The sequence below is a fragment of the Anas platyrhynchos genome, chromosome 2 (assembly GCF_047663525.1).
Source record: "Anas platyrhynchos isolate ZD024472 breed Pekin duck chromosome 2, IASCAAS_PekinDuck_T2T, whole genome shotgun sequence".
NCBI lineage: Eukaryota > Metazoa > Chordata > Aves > Anseriformes > Anatidae > Anas > Anas platyrhynchos.
In genome coordinates this window covers 97,144,117-97,165,245 of record NC_092588.1, presented here as the reverse complement: position 1 = coordinate 97,165,245, position 21,129 = coordinate 97,144,117, and the positions used below count along the sequence as shown (strand labels likewise).

The window sequence follows — 21,129 nt, the reverse complement described above, 5'->3', positions numbered from 1 at the left end:
GAACTGAAAAATAAGCATTAGGCTTAAGACCCTAGCCTTTAAATGATGAATTTAAACTACATTTTTTCTTTTGGGGAGACATTTAGTAACTTGTTCATATTTCATAACCTGAAGAATTTCATATTCTTCATACTGGGGCTTTATTGAGCATGCCCTCTTGAAGTCTCCCTTTCTCCCTGTAAAGTGGTTAAAGGCTTAATTTGCATTTTCATTCAGATACCGAGCTGTATCAACTCTTAATTCTTTAGAACCACCTTTGCTATCCCGTTAATAATAGAAGTGGCAGGTGGGTTTTTTGCATTTTGTTGTTGTTTTTGGTAGGGTGTGTCTTAATAAGAAGAAAGCTGCTTGCTATTTTGCTCCAGCTATCGAGGGCTAGACCTTTGCAGAAGAAAGCCTGTATTTTCTAGGGGAAAAAAAAAGTCTCACATTCGTTAAAGCTGCTTACTTTCTTCAGGTAGACATTGATCTAACAATGATAGCTATCAACACTCTTCAGATCAAGTCTGAGACTGGCTTTTATTGGATAAGATTTTAAACTCTGCAGAGGAGATAGAAAATGAACATTGACACAGTTAGAAATACTGCAGATTGTGGTGCCTTTTAGAGAGGTGGGTGTTTATGCCAAATTTAGGTTGTTGGTGCCTGCTATATATTTCCTGTGAATTTTCCCACGAAGTATCATTTTTTTTTTAATTCCTGTTCTTTCCTGCAAGTGTTTTCTGGTGCACATGCCAGTACTTACATTATTATCAGGGTGACATGAACGCCTCAGTAAGTGGTACTGATTTATTCTTTTTTTTATAAGGAGGGATAAATAAATAGCTGCTCTTGTTTATAATCAATTGTAGTCACAATTAGCTAAGATTTTATTATTATTATTATTATCATTTTGGCTTTTTACATGAAGCATCCTCATAGTTGAGTTTTATGGTAGGTTTTGTTACATCAAAAGCAAAAGGATTCCAAAAACTCAGCTGGCTTTTCAGGATACAGAGAAAAAGTTTTAAATTAGGTATCTTTTTTGAAAGAAAAAGAAAAGAAAGAAGCAATTCTTTTGGAAATTTTTATTGTCCAGCTACAAAAACAGTACTATAACTTAAACTGTCATTGTACCTGTAGAGGATCACGTAGGACTGGTCTGCTAAACTTTGTCTTGATTATGTTTATGCTTCTGAGAGTGGAAGTTCAAGAGCCATATCCTCACATGCCTTGCTACCTGTTCTGCTCAAGCTGCTGTGCCACAGAACTAGTGTTGAGTATATTTAGCATCCTTTCATGTCCAAAGGTCTTGTTTCTGAGTGTAGCTTACTGTTGATGTACTTTGGACTCTTTCCGGAAGGCTTTTTATTGCTCAGTATTCACAAACATCTTCGTCTATTTCCACATTTTGTAACAAAATGAATGCATATGCCAGAACATATGTATAACTTCAGATCTATCTGCTTCTAGAAGCAAGCAAAAGCTACTGTTCTTGAAGCTATTCTGAGAGAAAGCAAGTATTTTCCCACCTGGACATAGCAAATCCAGAAAGAGCAGGTGAAAACTGAAGACTAAGGCAACTTTATCTATTGTTACTTAGCTTTGACATACAGTAAACTTTGATTTGCAAAGATAACCAGTGCAAAAATAATTAGCAATTAAGTTCTTGTGGATAAAATGTTTTAAAAATAACAAAGTGACTGGGCTAGGTAGTGCTGGCATGTGCTGCTGTCACCTGCAATGCCACAATTTGGGTTCGGTGCTGGGGGAAGGAATTTTCCTTATCTCTGTGAACACAGGTGGATTTCTGTTCAGCCTTCTCCAGTGTACCACAAAAAGGTCTCCACAGTACCCTCCTGCCCATCAGCTTTCTCTCACCATGTTGAGGTCTTTCTAGAAGGTGACTGAAGTCCTTGCAGATGGGGATGTGACAATGCGCTGGAATCATGCAGCTAAGTGAAGTAGAGGTGGTGGCATTCAGCATTTCCTCCAAATGTAAGAAAAAGATCTGCCATTTAACACCGTTTATTTCCAAGCAGATCTCTTGTGGGAGACTTCTTGTCTGATGGACTGTGTCTACTGGGTACCGTGCTGAGGACATTGTGCATAGATACTCTATTCAGAATAAATTCAATTGCTGATGTTCTGCTTAAGCTTTTGGAGTTAGTCTGTATAAGTCGTCATGGATGCCCTTTTACAAGTGTGTGTTCCTCTCTGTAGCTCTTTAAGATATTTCTTGTGTTGTGCTTCATGTGAGCTCATCGGGTGTTTCCTCTCAAAGGCTTAAACGTGTAAGTTTGGTCCTGCCCTTGGTGTATTAAGAGTATCGCTAAATGCATTCTGTAGCCATCTGGGTGACTTATTTCGGTCTTCTGTGAGTCATGTCTAACAGGCAAGCAACATAAAGGGTAAGTGCAAAATTAGTTCTTCTGCAGATGTGGTGGTCCATTTCCTCACTCGTGGTCTGAATCATGCCCTGGGTATATCGAATATTCTCAATTCTGAAGGGTTTTATTTTTTTTTCCTTTCTCCTCGTGCTTTGTTGAAAAGCTGGGTCAGTTGTCTAGCTTGAAATAAGAGGGTTTAGCATAACGTTTTCATCTGAAGTCTCTGCTTTAACCTCTAGATGATAACAAATTAGCTGCATCCAGAACAGCAGAATATGCTGCTTTTCTTTTTGAAGTCTAGTATTGCTGAAAAGAATACAAAAGATATGTTGAAGCTGTTCTCAAGCTCTTTGCCTTCTCCATCTGCTTTGGGACATATAATTTCACTCTAAGTTATGGAGAGTAGGGATTTGGAATTCTTATTTTTTAAAAACAAAACTTGGATATGGAGATCGTCTATAAAATTATAAGGAAAACTTTGAATATTTGAAGAAGAAAAAAGTTGCCAGTGAAGTACAAGTTTTGCTAAAAATGCAATCTAGTCTTACCTTTTTAAGTTGTATTGAAGTTGCTGCATTCTGTGGTTTTTGAAAGGTGTTTTTTGCTTTTTACTATCTTAATGTATCCTATTGGCTGTACTTAAGTTACCAACACAGAACAAGTCACAGTAACTATGAATGAACTCAACTACTCAAAACTTGTTGAAACAACTCTAGCTTGCCTTTTGGAACAGCCTGCTTAATCTCTCTGTTCTAAGCCTGCTAATCAGTCGTTAGCATTGGTTATAAATCAAAACTAAGCGCTGTTTGTGTAAGCTATGAATAGTATGGATTAATAGAGCTTTCTGCCGTGTTAAATACATGTTTTTCTTGGCACTTTGAGGATATATGAAACACAGTAATTGTTGAGTGTTGATCCTTCTTGGTTAAGTGCACTGAAGCTCCGAAATAGTATTTCAACTGTGCTTTGGGTTGAATAGTGCTCTTGGAAAGGAGCAAGTAAAAGGAAAAGATGAGAGCAACTTCAGAATTTCACTTCTGTGTGGTTTGGAGTTTGTTTGCTTTTTTTAGTTTTACACAAAAGTTGTATGCGGCTTGTTTTTAATGAAATCTTAGGAGGTCTGGTGCAGAACAGCATGTGTCAGATAGGAGTGTGTTTGTTGCACCTGTACTAGGCCATCCTTTCTTCTCATAACTGTGGGGACAGAGATGGCATTAAGTTCCCATCACTCCCCTGTGACCTAAATTCAGTTTCTTTGCAAGCGTATGTGCATGTCTTACAAAATATTCTTCAAGGTAGCCTAACCATATTCTGCAGCTTGTTGTTCTTGGGGTGAATGGGCTAATGTTAGAGCTGTAAATGTATTCAGTGGGTTATGAAACGGTACATGTATGAAACCACAGATTTGAGAGTAGGAGTATGGTTGAAAAATTGCATAGCTTTATATAGGCTGTTTCAGGTTTGCTTTCTTGGGTAGGATTCTTGCATAGAAGGTTAAGAGAACTAATTTCTAGTCCCTATTTGATCGTGGAGTCAACTCCTTGCTCCCAGTAGTTACCTCCCACTTCCAAGACGCCAACATCAATGGATTTCTTCCAGCTTGTCCCCTGTGAGCAGGAGCATCTCCACTGTCCCATGTGAATCTTGCTGCCTTGGTTGGCAAACCGCCACCGTGCTCCGGGAGAAAGTGACTCTTGGCTTGAGGAAGGCTGCTTTAGTCTGAAAGGAGTGAGGACTAGAAGGCACTGCTCTGCTGTATTTGAAACACTTCCTGCCCTTGAAGGGTGAGAGAGTTAAAAGACCAACAGGCTCTGTGTAAGGAAGCTAGAGTTCAACAGAATTAATACAGAACTATATGAAATATAAGGAAAAAACTGTTATGGGTGTGTTCCTCTCTTGGTTGAATAAAAGCTTACTTCCTCACTCCTTTCCATGGGTGTGGGAAGGAAGACCCTTCAGTTTTGAGGAAAGAGAAGGGAAGTATGTTTCCTTTCTGGATTGACCCGTAAATGCGTGCCTGTACTATTGGGTCATGTATCCAGGAAAAAATCGTTTAGACAACTGAGGCTGGCAGTGATCATGCGAAAGAGCCCCATGAGACTGGGGGAGTATTCTGCATTCAGATTTTAAAATCAGTGTTTCTGTGGTTCACCTCGGGACTGCAGATGTCTGCATAAAATATCAGTCCTGCTTTCCCCATAGCTATTGTCTGACACCCGTGAATTTGTTCTTCTTCTGTATGGGCGGAAGGCTACGTGCTCATGCTGCTGGTTGCCATTCCTTTTCCTCCGTCCCTCTCTGGATAACACTGGGACCTCTTGAGGAACTTCAAGAAGTACCAAAGATCGGGAATCTCACGAAGGTATATGCTTTTAATGAAACTTGTATAGGATTGTGTGCTTTTCTGTCCCTGGAGGACAGTATAAACGAGCTTTTTTTATTTTATGGTTTGTGTTGGTTAGCTGGTTAGTTAGCAAAGTTGTTAGCGGCTAGCAAGTCACACTTGTGTTTCTGGTTTGGGCAGATAGCATGCAAGCTGCCTGCATCTGCAATGGAGTTTTAGCTCTGATCCCAACTTGTTTTGGTAGAGAAGCTCCCATTTGTTCCCATTTACTGGGCTTTGCCACGTCATGGGGTAGCCTTGCAGCACAAGAACTGCATTTCTTTCAGATGAATGAAATCAGGAGAGTGTGTCCAGGATGCTTGCAGCAGGTTCCAGCTGCTGGCCCATCGTTTTCAGGCATATGCTGAGGGCACTTCTCAGGCAGAGAGAGACGGGCAAGAGGGCTGAAGGAAGGAGCTGCTGCTGTCTCCTTTAGGAAGCAACGGTGACTGGTGTCTGGGAAATCAGGCTTGGTTCTGACAGTTACAGAACAACTCCTGCAGTAATAATGCACAGATCTAGGTGCTTTTGTTACTGTAGACGTGCGATAAACCCCGTCTTGACTCTTTAAAAATGACAGAATTTTTTTTATTGTAGCTGTTGTTCTTGTGAAAGTGTAAACGTGGCCTTAGGTGTGGTCAAATCTTGTTTAACTCCAGTAGTATGAATTATTAAGGAAATTCTTCAGTGTTTGGCTTTTCTTGCATGGAGAAAGTAGTTTATATTTGCTGTTAAGTTATGCTGATGTCTTTAAAAGGAGAAAGAAGCAAGGCACTACGTGTCTAGTAACACATCTTAGAAGCTTGGAATTTTTACATGTAGAAATGCTGAAAGAATCCATAAAAGCACATGATGAATTTAAATGCGAGCTGTAAGCTCTAACTTAAAACATTTCAAGTAAAACACCATTTTAGTGTTATTTCATAATGTTAAAATTTAAGTCTAGGTCTTGAAAAGCAGAAATTTGCAGAATGGAGGAGAGGAGAATTGGGCATAAATTAGCATTCCTGAGAAGTTACTGTGCATCTTTGTTCTCTTTCGTGTATATTGCGCTGAGGGTCTTGTACACCACGTTGAGATAAGAGCTATGGGTTCCTTCAGAGAGTGTTACCATTTGATGCTCTTCTGTAGCATTTAGGTCTAAAGTGATCATGAGTGCACACCTGGCCTGGCACAACTTGGTGTTGAGTGTTCGTGAAATAACAGTAAAAGGTGATTGTATTTTTTTTCCTTTTTCCCCGCCGCTGTACTTAACTGAAGGAAGACATGTCCCACAGCCTGAGTAGGCTGTCTGCCATCATTTCATGTAATTCTGCATCAGCATCATTAAGTTGAATTAGTCAGAGTAGTTCTGAACATTCTTAGATTACTTTGTCAACTGTTGCAAACTTGCCAGTAGTAAAAAACTTCAAGCTTGTCGCTCTCAGTTCCGTAAATGCCAAGATGTTTAGCACAGAGAGAGCACTCGAGGACCCTCAGTAGGCCTGCTGAGTTTGCTTTTTCCTAATGAGGAAATTGGCAGGAAGATCCATTTCCTCTTTGATGGACTGAGAGTTTCTAGTGCTGTTTTTCTGTGCTTGTTCCCACTTGTGACATGGTCAGTTAAGCATGAAGGAACGTATGAATGAGGTGCTTCCAAATGTGTGCTGAATTAAGGCCGATTGAGCTGTATTGACCTGTGAGGAAATTGAGCCTAATAGCAAAAAGAAACCAGCGAAAGTCTCCTTAAAGTCTGCTTGGTAATGAAGATGTAACCAAATCTATTGTGCTCCTGTAGAGGTGCTGTGAAATCAACTTGTCTTTGAGAAACCTGACCTGATTTGAGATCATAAACTTAGTGACAGAGAACATCTTATGTCTGCTTTCAGAAGCACTAGAGCTGAAAATATCCTTTGTTTCTTCCTTTGCTGTAGGCATTAGTGTTGTCTGATCTCTCTAAATATGTTAATGTAAAGCTTTATGGGCTATTTATTATTTGAAAAACAAAGAAATCTGAACTTCGGGACTGGAAGTAGCCGTCCAGGTCACTTTTCTCCATCTCCTTCAGTCCCGGTGACTAGCCCTTTTAGTCATTGCAGTGAAGTCTGTAAAATGGAAGAAAATAATACCCCCCCCCAACAAACAAACGACCAAAAAAACACTTTTTCTTTCTTTTCCTGAGATACCTTCAGTAGGACTGGTACAAGGACTTCAGGACTAGAAAGTTAAAATACTTTACTTTTAAAGAAATGCTTCAACTTAAGTCTCTACCTGAATACTCTTAAATAATTCCTTTCAGAATCATAGGTAAGTATGTTTTAGGAACGTTTTTGGACCAAGGAATGTATTACCTTTATGTTCAGGCCTTCAGGATAGTTTTAATTACTAGAAATGACACAGCTCATGCTCACGACGTTGGGAGGGGAAGCCCTGAAATATAAGAAGAGGCAGGAGCCTGCATCTTTTATTTACCCTTTTTGAGGAGGGTAAGTGCAGGAAGAGACTCCTTTTGCAATAATTAAGATGTTACCTGCTAGAGAAGGAGTTTTTTCTTTTTAATTTCTGAAATTGCCTGTCCAGGCAAAAAAAAGCATAGCACCCTGACAGGTGCCACTGCTTGAGGGGATGGGATGGTATTGGGAAATGGAGCTCTGGTAGCAAAAATAGCAAGTTATGCCCAATTAGGAATAACTTTGGTTGGTCATTTTAGTACCTGAATTATCTCTGGAGAAATTTAGGTCTATAATCCTGTAATTTAAATGAACCATTATTGAAGATGAGTTTCTAAGAGTCTCTTTTTACTTGGAAGGAAAGACAACGTTTTGGAGGGTGGTAGTGACAAACCTGATGGTTTTGTTTTTCAGCATAGACGAATTTAGAACAGGCTGTAAAAAGTAGTTAACCTGCCATGCATAACGTAAAGAGGAAGCTTGTTATGGTTGCTTGCAGTGGGTTTATTTTTGGAACAAAGATTCTTGGGAGAGCAAAGGCCTTATTGATGTATTTTATAGTGCGGACATTTCTGCTAAAGTCTGAATCTTGCCTAAAACCATTTTCCACAGCTTTCTGATTGATTTTTCTCTGGGACTGTTTGACTTCTATGTAATTGGGTGCTGGGGTGACTGCTACTACTTTCCCTGTGTGACAGCCAATTCAGGACTCTGCCCTTGCTTTCAAATTAGCTCCCCTGCATGGCTTTGGTGCCAGCAAGCTCTGTTCAAAGCAGCATAGACTGGGGCTGCTGTTGCATATCTATTATTTTTAGATCCAGCTAGCAGCTTACTTCTCAATTCTATTCCAACTTCCTCATGCTTTTCAAAGACTTTCCAACTTTCTCTTCTCCAAGTTCCTCTAATTTTTATTGATTCTGGTGTGTGTGTGTGTATGCTTATGTATCTTCTGATGCAGGCTGATGTTTGAGATGCATTACGGTTCAGTAAGACTGCTGAATCTGTTGGATTCTTCATTTTCTTTTCCTTTTCCTTAGGCGATTTCATTCAGACCTTCATTTAAGTGATCTTGGTTTGGGGCTGTTGTCTTGCCTTTGCTTTTGAGGGTGGAGTTCCCAATAATACTACGGATATGCAATTATAAAAACTTGCCTTGTTTTCTTCCCTGTAGTAAGTTCCAACAATAAATGACACTATTGGCACTGTAAAAGTTTTGTTTTGTTTTCCATTTTACAAGGACACCATACTATGCAATGAGCTCTTCTAGTCATAGCGTTTAGAAATAGGTAGGAAAAATCCAGAATTGCATCTTTCTTTTCAAATATATTAGAATCAGTACAAGTTCCTTGGCAGCCATTGCCTTGGCCATGGCTCTGTTTTGCAGTTCATTACCTCCATCAACCAATTTGAAGTGGCAAAGTGTCTCTTTCTAGTCCTCCTTCCATTGTTTTATTGTTGGTGGCTCTGTAATGTGACTAGCATCAAGTTACCAGTGGAAAATAACTGGAGCTGCTTTCTCCAAGATCACTGGTTCCTTTGAGAGATTTCCCATTGGAACATGGCAAGGATGATTAGCGTCACAAAAGGTAATGGATAAAACACTATACAGGAAAAAAAACACTCTTTTTGTGGTTCTAGAGTCAGCATTAGACTTGTTTATTTCAAGATTTGTGTTTTCTCATTTGTCTAGCCTTTCAGTAATCACACTCCTTCAAAAAACTAAAGTTTAAGAGGATATTTCCATTTCAGTATCACGTATGTGTCAGCTTTTTTTTTTTTTTCTCCAAACCAGGTTACTGTGACTTTTAGGAAAATGAGACTTAAGTACTTTTCACTGCAAACCTTTGAGGAGTTTTCTTACTTAATGAAAAACAGAACAAAGTGAAAGGGAAAAAATTAAACTGTGCATTCCTTATGTGGTCAGGCTCTTTTTGACTAGTTACTGTCTAGAGGTTTTTTTTAAACTGAGTCATTTTTTTTAACAGACACTGGAAATCCCTTTTCACCCCATTGCTTAATGTAGCAGGCAACCTTTTAAAGATGCTAGAAATGGAAAGTTCACTTGCAGAGGATCTCAGTTGCATAAATAAGACTACAGAAATGATTATCTGTCACTTTTAAGTACTTGAAGAGGCATACTGGCCTCAGTGGCATTTTTGAAGCGCCGTTCTGGTTTAATTAGGAAAAACTGTGATCCAACAACAGCAACTGTTTCTTCAGGCTGTAGTTCAGATTTTGACCAGCCTGCAGTCTTTGCTGCTGCTGAGACAACTAACAGTGCTTTGGCCAGATTGGATTAGCGTATGGATCCAGCTGGAGAATTTTCTGGGAGCAGCATGGAAGTTTAAGTCTTCAGACAGTCTTTCAGAGTGACCAAAAAAAAAAAAAAAACAAAAAACAAAAAACACAGCACCAAAACACGTAAATACAGAGAACAGGTGATGTGGAGTCTGGATTTTTTTTTTTTTTGTTGGTGATCCTGGTTGATACAACTTTGATTAATCATTTTTTTTGCAGTAACTTGTCAAAATGAACTGTGGTTGTACTGGAATTTTGCTTGGTGCTGGCTAAAAATCTTCTAACATCAGAATTACTTCCTGTATTGTGGTGAGTGCGTTGAAGGATCTGTGTTTATGATCTAAGATATTTTTCCTTGAAGAATCTTCAGCCCTCTGCAGCTGGGGGAGCTGATCATCCTAGGGATACCTTCCACATTAAAGATACTAAGTGAAGCTATGCCTCAGTCGTTTTTTTTGAGAAATAATCGGCCATTGAGAAATAATCCAAGGTGGTAAGTATTTAGAAATTGTATTTTGTGGACTCTGCAGCTGTCTGAAATTTTTGAGAGTTCAGGAGGATCACAACCTGTAGCACTGCTCAGCTGAAGTCATGGATCAAAGTAGTTGCTGTTAATAAATGCGTAATGCCATCGTTTGGCAATGTACTTTTGAGTTGACACTTCTTTTTGAAGCCTTGATTAATGCTGCTGCCCAGTCCTGTGTAGGATGAAGGTAAGTCTTTGGTCCTATCTTAAAAAGAAAAACTCATCAGTTTAATGAATGATAGCTTGTTTAGCGTGTCTGTAGTCTTAGCTTTATAGCAGTTGTTTAGGATCTTTCAAACAAAACAGCTGTTGAGTATGGAAATCTCACTTGTTTTTATTTGCAGCTGACTCTCTAAGGTTTTTATTAAATGGGGAGCTTTCAAATATGTTAAATTGTAAATAAATAGCTTCATGTTAATCTAATGTATCTTCTTTAGACTTCCGTGCAGCACAGAAGCTTTTCTTAATTTTTGTAGGCTCATTAGTAAATTTCCATTTCAGTAGAAACAAGTAGATGATAAAGCATTTACCTGCAAGAACTAATTTGAATAGGAATCCATTTGACTGTTACTAAGGCAAGTTCCTCAAGATGGCACGAGCTCTGACTGTGGGAGAGCAACATAAGATTTTTTTTGTTCAGCTCAGATTGTGAAGTTCAGATAAAATAGAAATCCATAGTACTGCAAAGCTGTTATGCTAATATTTTGGGTTCTGGTATATGGAAATTACTAGAATATGCTATGTACTCCTATCCCTAAAAAAGAAAATGACTGTAAAATCCCTGGTGAAACCTAGAGACTAGAATAGCATAGGCACTGCAATTGGAGATGAGGTGAGATTTTGTTGGTATTTTGTATTAGAAAGGCTAATTTAAAGGGATACTGTTACACTGTAGTTGAGGAGAAATAGCAAGATCCTTTGCATTTTAGGTCTTGGAGGTATACATTGCTGACAGAAATGCAGAACACATTCAAAATTGCTAAATCAGAGGAAGCTAACTATTGGCAAGTATTTGTTCACCACTTTTCTGCTGCATCAGTGCCAGGCATGGCAGAAACTGATAGCTAAACAACTCAGCAGACATTGAGAAGGAAGAGAAGATGCTAGATATTCACTAATTTACCATGTCAGTATTTTTTTTTAACATGGCATTTGACTGAATGATTTAAGAATTCTATGGGAAAATATTTTAAGAATTGCTTTGTTTGTCATGTGCTTACTCTTTGTATACCATCCTCACCTGCTCTGAAGGACAAGGCAGCGACTGCCCAGTTCTGCCTCCTGGGCTCCAGGCTGTCCTCACCAGTTCTCAGGAGCTCCAGGAGGAGTCCTGGACCACCTCCTGTGTCTGTTCTTCATGCTCAGCCATAGCAGAACATCGCAAGCATGCTAGACAGACCTTAGGGTGTAACCTTATCAGCAGGTCTGTCGCTTTTCCTTTCAGCTTTCCAAACGTATGCTCCTGATGTTGGCTTTAAAAGCAGCTCAGTTTTACTCTTAAGTAATTACTAGAAAGCCAAATAGTGGTGGCAGTACTTTGGAAGCAGTAGCTTAGCATTTAAACAAAAGAAATTCTTAACATATCAACAAGGATGTAGTTCTGACAACACAAGCCAATCCAAACCTACCTCAGCTTACATGTTTCTCCTTTAGAGACAAAAGGCCCATTTTTATGGAATACGGTGGAAGTTATCTTATGGAAACTAAAGAATATAACCACCTCAAGTAAATGAGGTATCAAATTTGTGTATTTTGTCATGAGAAGAGGCAGCAGCATATCCAGAAGAGCATCTCCGCAACATTTTTGCTCATTGTTTTACTAGCACTAAGCCAAATATTGAAAAGCAGGCATAGAATTCCCTCCATTTATCCTAATTTGCAGAGGTCATTGCCCTAATTGTTTTCTTTTTTGCCCCCAAATTATATCACGGGTAAACTTGGGGAGTTCCCTAAGTGAGCCTTCTGCATCATTCTCTTGACACTCGTGCCAGATACGAAGAGCCTTGTCCAAACACAGCTTCCTTTGTGCTGCCTGCAACAGCAAGCACTTGCAGAGATATTCAGGAGAGATGGTATTTAGAAACAAGGTATAAGATGTTGAAAAGAATTATGACTGGCTCTAGGAATCTCTCAGTTCAGTCCTGTGACATGTTTTGTGGATCGCTTCAATAGCAGAATGTTTCACCTGGGATATTTTGAGAGCACTCAGCACTTATTTTCAATATTTTTCACTGTTCTCATGCGTGATTTGCAAGCAAAGAGCTAATGGAGTGCTGAGTAAGTCAAGGTGCTCTTTCTAGAATTATGTGGAAGACTTACTAATTTCCATGTGCATAAAAATCAGGTTTTTTGTCCTTTGCAAATTATCTGTGATACACTAAAGCATGAGCAACAGTATCAGATGTTTCATTTTTTTGACATCCTGCCTAATGTGCTTCACCTGTCTCTCCTTTTGCTTGAGTTGCTCTGTAGCACTTGTTTTTAAGTAGAAAGCAAGTAGTGCAAGCCATACTGTCCTTAAGGTGTGGGTCCTCTATCTGTACCAGGGTCTCTTTTATTCAGAAAAAATTATTCAGAAAAAAGAAATCCGAGTCACTTTTTTTGTTAACATTTTCTCATCATCATGTAGATAGCTCTGTATTTTTTTTTCCCAAGTAATGAAGGATCCTGCTGTGACTAATTAATCTGTGGTCTGTTTATTAACATCTGCTGACTAGAGAACTAAAGGTATCTTAGAAATTACTCCATGTGCTTGAAATGCTATATAGTACATTGCCGATAGTAATGTATAGATGAAAATTGTGTTACCATTGTCTTTCCCTCTCTCTTTTTTCAATTCATATCACTGGGGAATGTAATGAATCATATGCATCACTTTGTATCTCTCCAGAGAGCAAGCCCAGCTCTGCAGCTTCCTCTAGATGCATAGTTCTTCCAGACCAAGCAGTGGCATTCTCAGATGTATGTTTACTAGCCTTAAAAAAAAAAATAAAAAAATCCTTTAGCATCTAAGCAGCTTTTTTCCTCACTTTTTCATCTTGGACCTGTATATTTTTTCTTCTCTTGTGATGGCTTTGTTTTGGCTTCATTGAAGTCTGAAAATTCAAGGTACGTGCTGGTTATGGAATTTAACCGCAGAAGGTTGTTGTCCTGGAGCTCTGCAGTTACTGTCATTTTCAGTTGAATCCCTCAACTCAGTTATTTCACAGGGAGCTTGTGCATTTGGATTTTCCATGTAGGTCAGTTTTGACAACTTCTTGTTGCTTGTAATGTCTTTTAAACTGCATTGCAGTACGACTGAAGCTTGATCAGGCATAGGGGTTTCTTTTAACTAGCACCAAAACCAAAATCAAGGTAAGCTTTGGCATGCCTGGGCTGATTTTAAGTGTAGATTTTTAAACTTTATATAAATAATATATATATATATATATATATATATATATATATATATATATATGGAAACCTGTAGACCTGACTTACCTCATCCGTCTGGCCCTTACTTTCCCTCCTTTTCCCACCCCCAACACCCTAATGCCTTAGCAGGATCACTTCTTGCCTCTCCATGGTGTGTTAGGAGTTCCAGCACAAGTAGTGGGTTGGGAGCAGGGGCCACTCATTCTGGCAGCAGCCAAAGTCTAACGTGGTCAGTTAAACCACTGCTTCACGGCCATTTTAATCTGTCAAGTTGTAGAAAACAAGAACTGCTTCTGCTTTGAGAGGGAATAACATCATTTGAAAAATGCTATCTCGAATCCGTTTCAGTATTCTTCTGAAGTACTTCCCTGCTTTTAATGGCTTTTCTGAATTATTTAAATGGGATCTGTGGCCAGAACAATATGCCAAGAGTCTGTCCTCAGTTACTGCACTTAAATTTTAAATTATGCTCAAAGAAAGTTGATGAAATTGTCTCCTTGTATACTGAATGTCAAATTCTTGTTGTTGTTGACGCAGTTGCTGATAGGCAAAAGCAAATTTATCGCCAGCAGACTTCCCTGTTATGTTTTGCTGGGATCAACTCTGTGGCTCTAGCACATGTTACTTCCATAACTTGAATTTGGAGCATAAATTACGAAATGGCGGAGCTTTGGATTTCTTCCCTTTATAAGTGTCTGAGAACACAAAGTTGAACTATCTGCATGACTGCATGAGACACCGTCCTTCGTAGTACTGTAGCTACAGGGGAGAACAGCCACAGAGCATGGTGTTGAGCCCACCCCAGCTCCCAACAGGTTTTGTTTGGGTTTTCCTGTACATTTATTGAAGCATTTGCAAAAGTTTCTAAAATCAGCCTTAAAATTAAAAGCATCTTGTAGCCTCTGTTTTTTGTGGTCATTTCTGGGCTCTTAATGCTTTTATTTGCTCTCAGTGCTACGTGTTAGTCTGCAGCCTCGTAATGAACTTTGATTAATCGTGTAGCTTCACTTCTGTATCAAAACTAGTACCATCAAGGCCATTGGGCATCTGCATAAAGATGCAAGTGCTGTTGTGTGCACATACTGTGAGTTGTACAGGGATGAAAGGAGATGACGTACATTATTTTTGTTGTCTGACAGGCTTATTCTCCTCTTTTGAATCACCAGCGTTAAGCTACTGGGGTTATATTTTAACAAACAATGACACGAGTTAGAACTCATAAAATGGAAGAAATTCCATCAAAAACCTAGCTCACCAGCTAAAAATAAAATGTGCCTTGATGTAAATATTCTGTATATCTGTGTTGTTGGGAAGTGCAGCATTTTTCTGTTGCATTTGATCTCTTTGTAATAACTATCTGGGGCTATCAGGTGCACTAAAAATCTCTGCCCCCTTTCTCTCACCCACTGCAGTTGCTAGCAGTTGATGCATCCTTTTAGTCTGTTGGTGCTAGGAGATACACTAGTTAGCAGATACACTGAGACTGGGTCTTCTTGGTGGGAATACCTGAAGCATGCTTCTTAGGGCAATTTAACAGAAGGCTTACAAATTGTCCTGCTTGGGGCTTGGGAAAGCAACTTGAAACTCCAAAGTACAGATAGGATATGTGGTTGCATTCCCAGCTGTGTGGTAGTATGTCACAGGGCACAACATGAAATGCTGTTCGACTGCCGGTAGCCAAGCACTCGTTAGGGAAGAGTGGACAGACTGCTGGTGAGTTCTGCCAGAGTAATTCTTAAGTAATGAAGGGGTAGGAAATGCTGATACAACATGCAGAGAGCACGCTGAGAATCTTCAGTATCGATTAGTTAGCTAGATCACTTGATATGTTTAATGAACCCTCATAAATCCAAGTGTGTAAGTCACGTTTACGTGCTGAAGGGTTGGATTTTAGCAAAACAAGGTTCTAAAAATATTAGGAGATCACAATAGAAAACTGATCCTGGATTTTCAGAGCCATATGATAGCCGGAAGATGTACTGTGGTGCGTTATCAGGAAATGTAATATGTGAATGAGAAGATAGCTCTGTCCAGTAGGAGTTATTCATCAAATAACAACTAGGTATAAAGTTGGAAATGGAATTGGACTGCTTGTCCACTTCTGTACTTGATTAAATAAGGATGAAGGAGGTAGAAAAGTTGGAGGAGGTTGGGAAGAGGCCACATTCTCAACGTGCCACAACAATGAATGATGAAAAAAGTAGCATCATTAAGATTTAAGGATAACAATTCGTTTCTGTTATTATAGGGAGGAGATGCTTGCAGCCTAAGTTCCTTTAAAGTATCAAAGTAGCAACAAGAGCTGATGGAACTTGAACAGGAGAAGAACGTGCACTGAACACATGCAAGTTAACTGTAGATAAATTCAGTAACTGATCTTCCAAAACTCCTGATCTGTGATAATTTATGAGCAATTTGGAAATGAAGGTGAAAGATTTGTATAGCATAGCCAGAAGCAATTGTTCCTGAGTTGGTGATAGGGGGGAGTGTTTTTTTGTTTGTTCTAATTAAAAAAAAAAAAAAAGGCAGTATTCTACCCCTGTTTTCATGTTTTCCTTGTTTTCCAGTTGTTTATTCTCTGTACTTACCTGTTTTCATATTATTCTAGAGACTATGATTCTTAGTTTGCAGGCCACTCCAGCAGTTACTGGTAGTCTCTTCAGACCCAAAAATGCGTTTGAAATAGAAAAGAAAAAGCTAAATATAGAGTGAGGGCAGGGTAAAGGTAGTTAGCAGTAGTTAGACAGGAGATAGCAAATGAGTGTTTGGTTTCCAATTATCTTGCAAAGTCAGAGGATTTCTTTTTTTTTTTTCTCATTTTTTTCATTGTGAAATGACACATTTTATGCTGAAACTAGAAAAGTCAGGACATTTCTAAAAGAAATTTCACCTAGTGTGAATTAGGCAGCTAGATCTCGGAACGCATCGTGATGCATGGAGTGACTGGAGTTAGCACACTGCCATGGTGCTTTCCTGGCTTCATGGTGTGGCAGCAGTGCAAAACGTCATTAGAAGTGGGTACAAAAAGTGGGAGGAAGCATTTTTTGTGGACGTGTCTTTTTGTTATGTTAAGGCAAAGTAAATTCTATTTGTTTTCCCTGTTTTCTTCTGTTTTGTTCATAGTATTCATAGCCTATTGGAATCCTCTGTAGCTGCAACTCAAGGCTTTCCAGTAGGGAGGGAATCCTTTTAGGTGAATTTGCATTGAACAAGCTTCTATATGGGAAAACAAAGGTTTTGCTTGTTTGTTTTTGTTTTACGTTTCTAGATAAATTCAGAATACTTGAATGTGTCTGAAGAGGCTGGCTAGACTTGTTTGAATGCACTTGGGTTCTCTAATTCTGCATCCTCTGTAGATCAGCAGAGAAACTCCTGCTTGACAGCAGTAGAAGCAGCATTTTCCCCATAGGATATTCTGTGATTTGGTACTTTACTGAATTGGAAGGGACCCATAAGGGTCATCAAGTCCAACTCCTGGCACCACACAGGTCTGCCCAAAAGCTTAGACCAAATGTTCCTGTTATGGGCGTTTTTTCTACTGTTTCAGTGTAATTTTGTATTTGCTATTGCAGCCTTTTACTACCTTCATAGATGTTTTGAGCTCAGAACTGCTACCTCACCCTTGGTGCTGGGTTTGGGGACACACAGATCTGTCTGTGCCTGGTGCTGCAGTAGTTCAGGGGCCATCCTGTATGGAGTGCTCCAGCTGTAACCATCTCGGGTGCGCTCCTGGTTTTCATTGGATCCTTTCAGAGTTCAAAATCTTCGATGGCTGTAGCAGCAGAGGGGCGCATGGCGTAGCAGTTGGGTCAGTAAAGGAGCCCGCAGCTCCCTCACTATCTGGCAAACCATGTGCTTCTGACTGTGGCTCCACATGGCTCTTTTAAAGCCTCAGAGATTGCTCGCCGGGTGCCGAGCAATCCCCCGGCAACCTTGTCGTTTTTAGTTGCAGAGTCCCACACCTTGACCTCAGTTTGGCCTCATCTTTCAGGCTCAAACTGTCTGACTGTTAAGAAGGAGAATGAGCTGTAAGGTTACCAGGACAGTCTTTGTTCCTAAGGACATATGATTCCCCATAATGCGCAACTGCTTACCAGCGAGAGGCAGTTGTGTGCACAGGTCCGCTTCTCTCAGCTCGAGCTTCTCTCCAGCTCTAGTACACCTATTTCCAGCGACTTTCTGTACGAGCTTCTCTGAGCGGTTTGCTGAGTCTGGCCGAACCTATCTTCATGAGGCAATCAATGTACCTGCTCCCATCCTGGTCTCCGTTCTGCCAGCCTGTTCCTCTTCACTTCTTTTTCCTGCTTCTTTATTGATGTAACTTCATCGTGTTGCTTTTTTTATCTTGAGGGCAGGCTCCCCTCTTATACCCTTCTCTCCACAGCAGTTCTTTTCAAAACAACTTTTCATTGGTCAAACAACTTTGAATGTAACAACAACAGCAAACACCCAGAAACTTCCATGCCTTAACGGCTGGAGGACAAGAGACCAGCTGGAGAACAAGAAACCAGAGACTGCATGGAGTCTCCTGAATCACCCTTCATTGTTCCCTCTGAACTCTTTTATATTCCTGATGGCCTCGTCCTTAAGAGTTTAATGTTATCTCAATCACGGGGTTTTCCAACCCCCATGGTCACATTCCCAAATCTCCCCCTTTATTAATATCAACCATTTTCTTGACACGAATTACCACTCCATATATAACAGGATGATGGATGAAAGAATATGAATCTTATAAATGGCAGAATTAGAGGGAGGCTCAGCAGGGTGGATAAATAATACTCCAGCTTATCCGGAATAATGTGTGCATCTTGGGCGGGGTGCTGAGACGAAGACACGGCTTCAGTCTGGCTGCGGAGATAGTTGGGAAAGCCGTGTCTTTCAGGAGCTTCTGTCTTGTGCAAACTCAGTAGGGAAAGGCCTTTAAGCTCCTGCTGACCATGCCCAGAAGAGCAGTGGATGCGCATCCCTTGCAAGCAAACACTTTGAGGCACAGCTCTGACACGTCTGACCACGGAGAAAGGCAGAATCCATAATGGTAGCAGTGAGGTGCCTGCCAGCAAACCCGCCCCTTCTGGCCCTGGTACAGCTGTCGTTTTGGGGTTGGTGTTCCCAGCAGTGCTCTGCTGAGGTGGCAACGCCTTGTCTCTGTCCTCATGCACAGCCAGACCTTCTCAAAGCACGCGTTAGCTCATCTCTCACCCAGGGCCGGACTTGGAGAACAAGCGCCACTAATAACGGAGCCAGCCTGCAGGAGCTCTGCTTGCAGCATTTCAGCAACTGCTAATCCATTTACAGGATAGCTAATCAGATTGCTCAGCTCAGTGCCGCAGAGACTTCAAGCGCCACAATTGTAATTGAGCTGGCTGATGTGTATAAGCTAGCTCGTGGATGAAATCCAGCCAGTGATTACAGTGGAGACACTCTTGTCTGCTGAGGTCCATAGCTACTTTCTGTTTCCTAGCCCTGCAGTACTTGTGTTGGCCTAGGGCACTTAGCTCAGGACAAGTTTTGAAGCTGGGAGTTTAGTCTAAAATCAGTTATCGTTTTGGGTGGCTGATGGGGCTTAGAAAACTTTTTTGTCTTTTTAAAGTACGGGGGCAGTGTAGTTGGTTCTTTTCCTTTAGTGTAAATACGTTTACAGTAGTTTGCATCCAGAATTCTTAGTTTAAGAGCGAAGTTGTGTCACTCTCTGTGTTTAGGTTAACATGTTCACAGCACTGCACATGGAAAAATTAAACCAGAAAGCATCAGTTTCATATACCTTTTTATCTAGTTCTTGTTCTGGTGTGAATTGTCGTGTTGAAATAGCTCTTTTGCAAATTTCCCATGCAAATCACATAGGTTTGTTTGGTGGTGGTGGTGTTTTTTTTTTTTTTTTTTTTAAAAAAAACTTTTCTTTAGCTTTTGTGACTTCAGTAATTAGGGTAATCTGAAATTCCGCCCCCCTTAAGACCCTCAAATAATAGTTGACATAAAGGAGAAAGCTTAGTGTGCTTTGGTGTAGTGACAGAAACTGATACCAGGAAGATGGCTTATTTATAAACTTTAATTTGGGCAATATCATCTTCAAGTGTTGTAATGGGAGCGATGGAGAAGTGCTAAATGCATTTAGCACTACTTTAAAAAGTTTAAAATTTAGCATTTAGTGCTAAATGCATTTAGCACTACTTTTAAAAAGTTTAAAATTTAGCATTTAGCACTACTTTAAAATGTGATTGGAAAAATGAATATTTATGGAATCCAATAGTGACAGTTGGATTTTCTGATTTAAAAAAAAAAAACAACACAACAACAAACGCAGAGTTTTCCTTGAAACTGAAAGAGATTACAGCTTCTCAAAACCTTGGAATGTAGTGAAGGTTTTCAGGTATTATGTTTTAAGAGTACACGGATCTAGAGCTAAGTGCTTATACTGTGTGTGATATTACCAGTTTTACTGAAGCTGTTCTGTTTTCTTCTAGGTGAATCTGGACTGGGAAAATCAACATTAATCAACTCATTATTCTTAACAGAATTATATTCCCCGGAGTATCCAGGTCCTTCACACAGAATTAAAAAGACTGTACAGGTACGTCTTGGGGCGGAAGACTGCAGCTTGAGTAAATTAACTTGCAATGTAGTGACATAAAATGCTATAGTTGTCACATAAGTACATGTGTTTTAAGTAAGTGCAGCCACAGTGTAAACCACAGAAATATTCAGGGTGTCACTCAGCATACAGTAACTACACAACTTTCAGGTTATGAAAATTGTAGGATGTTGAAGGGCGGGATCCCTGAGATGCTTTGTGTGCTGCCTGTGCTTTACAAATGTGATACAGGTGCAGTCCTGTCAGGAAGTGGAATGTCTTATTATCAATTTAAATATTAAGTATCTATATTAGAAATACTTAAATGTGTGTTAAAACCTCTGACTGTTTACAGCAGGCTTTTAGAAACTGTATTATTCGGTCTTTCTACTGACTGCAAATCTTTTATGTAAAAGTATTTGGCAATATTGTGCAACCTGTGTCCTTTATGGTACATTTTTTACCTGTTGTTAGTTGTTGTTCTGACACTTCTTGGCCTAGGGTGAACCTGACTGACTTAAGCACTACATGAGCAAAGACAATGTTCCTGCAAGTGCATGATACGGTTGAAACACTTACATCAAAAAAAATGAACTTGATTGGTTTGCTTTCTGTAATATTTTGCTATGAATCAATATATTTTTCTCTTAGTAAAAAAAAAGTATGCTATTTATATTATAAAAATGTTGTTCAAAAAGAAAGTGAAAACTGCCTAATACTAAGAAATAGTGAAATGTCCTCTTAATGCTGTGGGTGATTTAGGAAATTCCTGCTCTTCAGCATGCTACTTTCTGCCTCCGCAGTTGAGCAGCTGAGTAGGAACAGATGAGCTCTGCTAATCTCCCTTGATGCACATCAGTCACTTGTTTAAGATTTTGGTGAAGACAGTTTGTGATAATCCAATCTCATACTCACCCCCTGGTGAAGACCAGGTTATGGCTCACAGTTGCTGTGGTCCAGCATGGCTTTACCAGCTGCAAAAGTGACAGTCTCAGAGCACCTCAGCTGTGTCTGAAGTTGTGGTGTACTTACAGAGCTGTCACGAGGGGATTAGGAAGCCTATGTTGAGCTAGTAGGTAGTCAAAACTCTAAAGAGAAGCTGTAAAATTAATTTTATTTTATTTTATTTAAACTGGAAT

General features: G+C 39.8%; 1 protein-coding gene across 2 annotated transcripts in view; it reads left to right on the top strand.

Moving 5' to 3' along the window:
* Positions 1-21,129, top strand: part of SEPTIN7 (septin 7) — a 76,689-nt gene that overhangs the window by 31,663 nt on the left and 23,897 nt on the right. For both annotated transcript variants that reach the window (XM_038174626.2, XM_005014243.5), the window contains one exon: positions 19,884-19,990. In XM_038174626.2, coding sequence (XP_038030554.1) covers positions 19,884-19,990 — 107 coding nt within the window. The remainder of the gene's footprint in view (positions 1-19,883; positions 19,991-21,129) is intronic.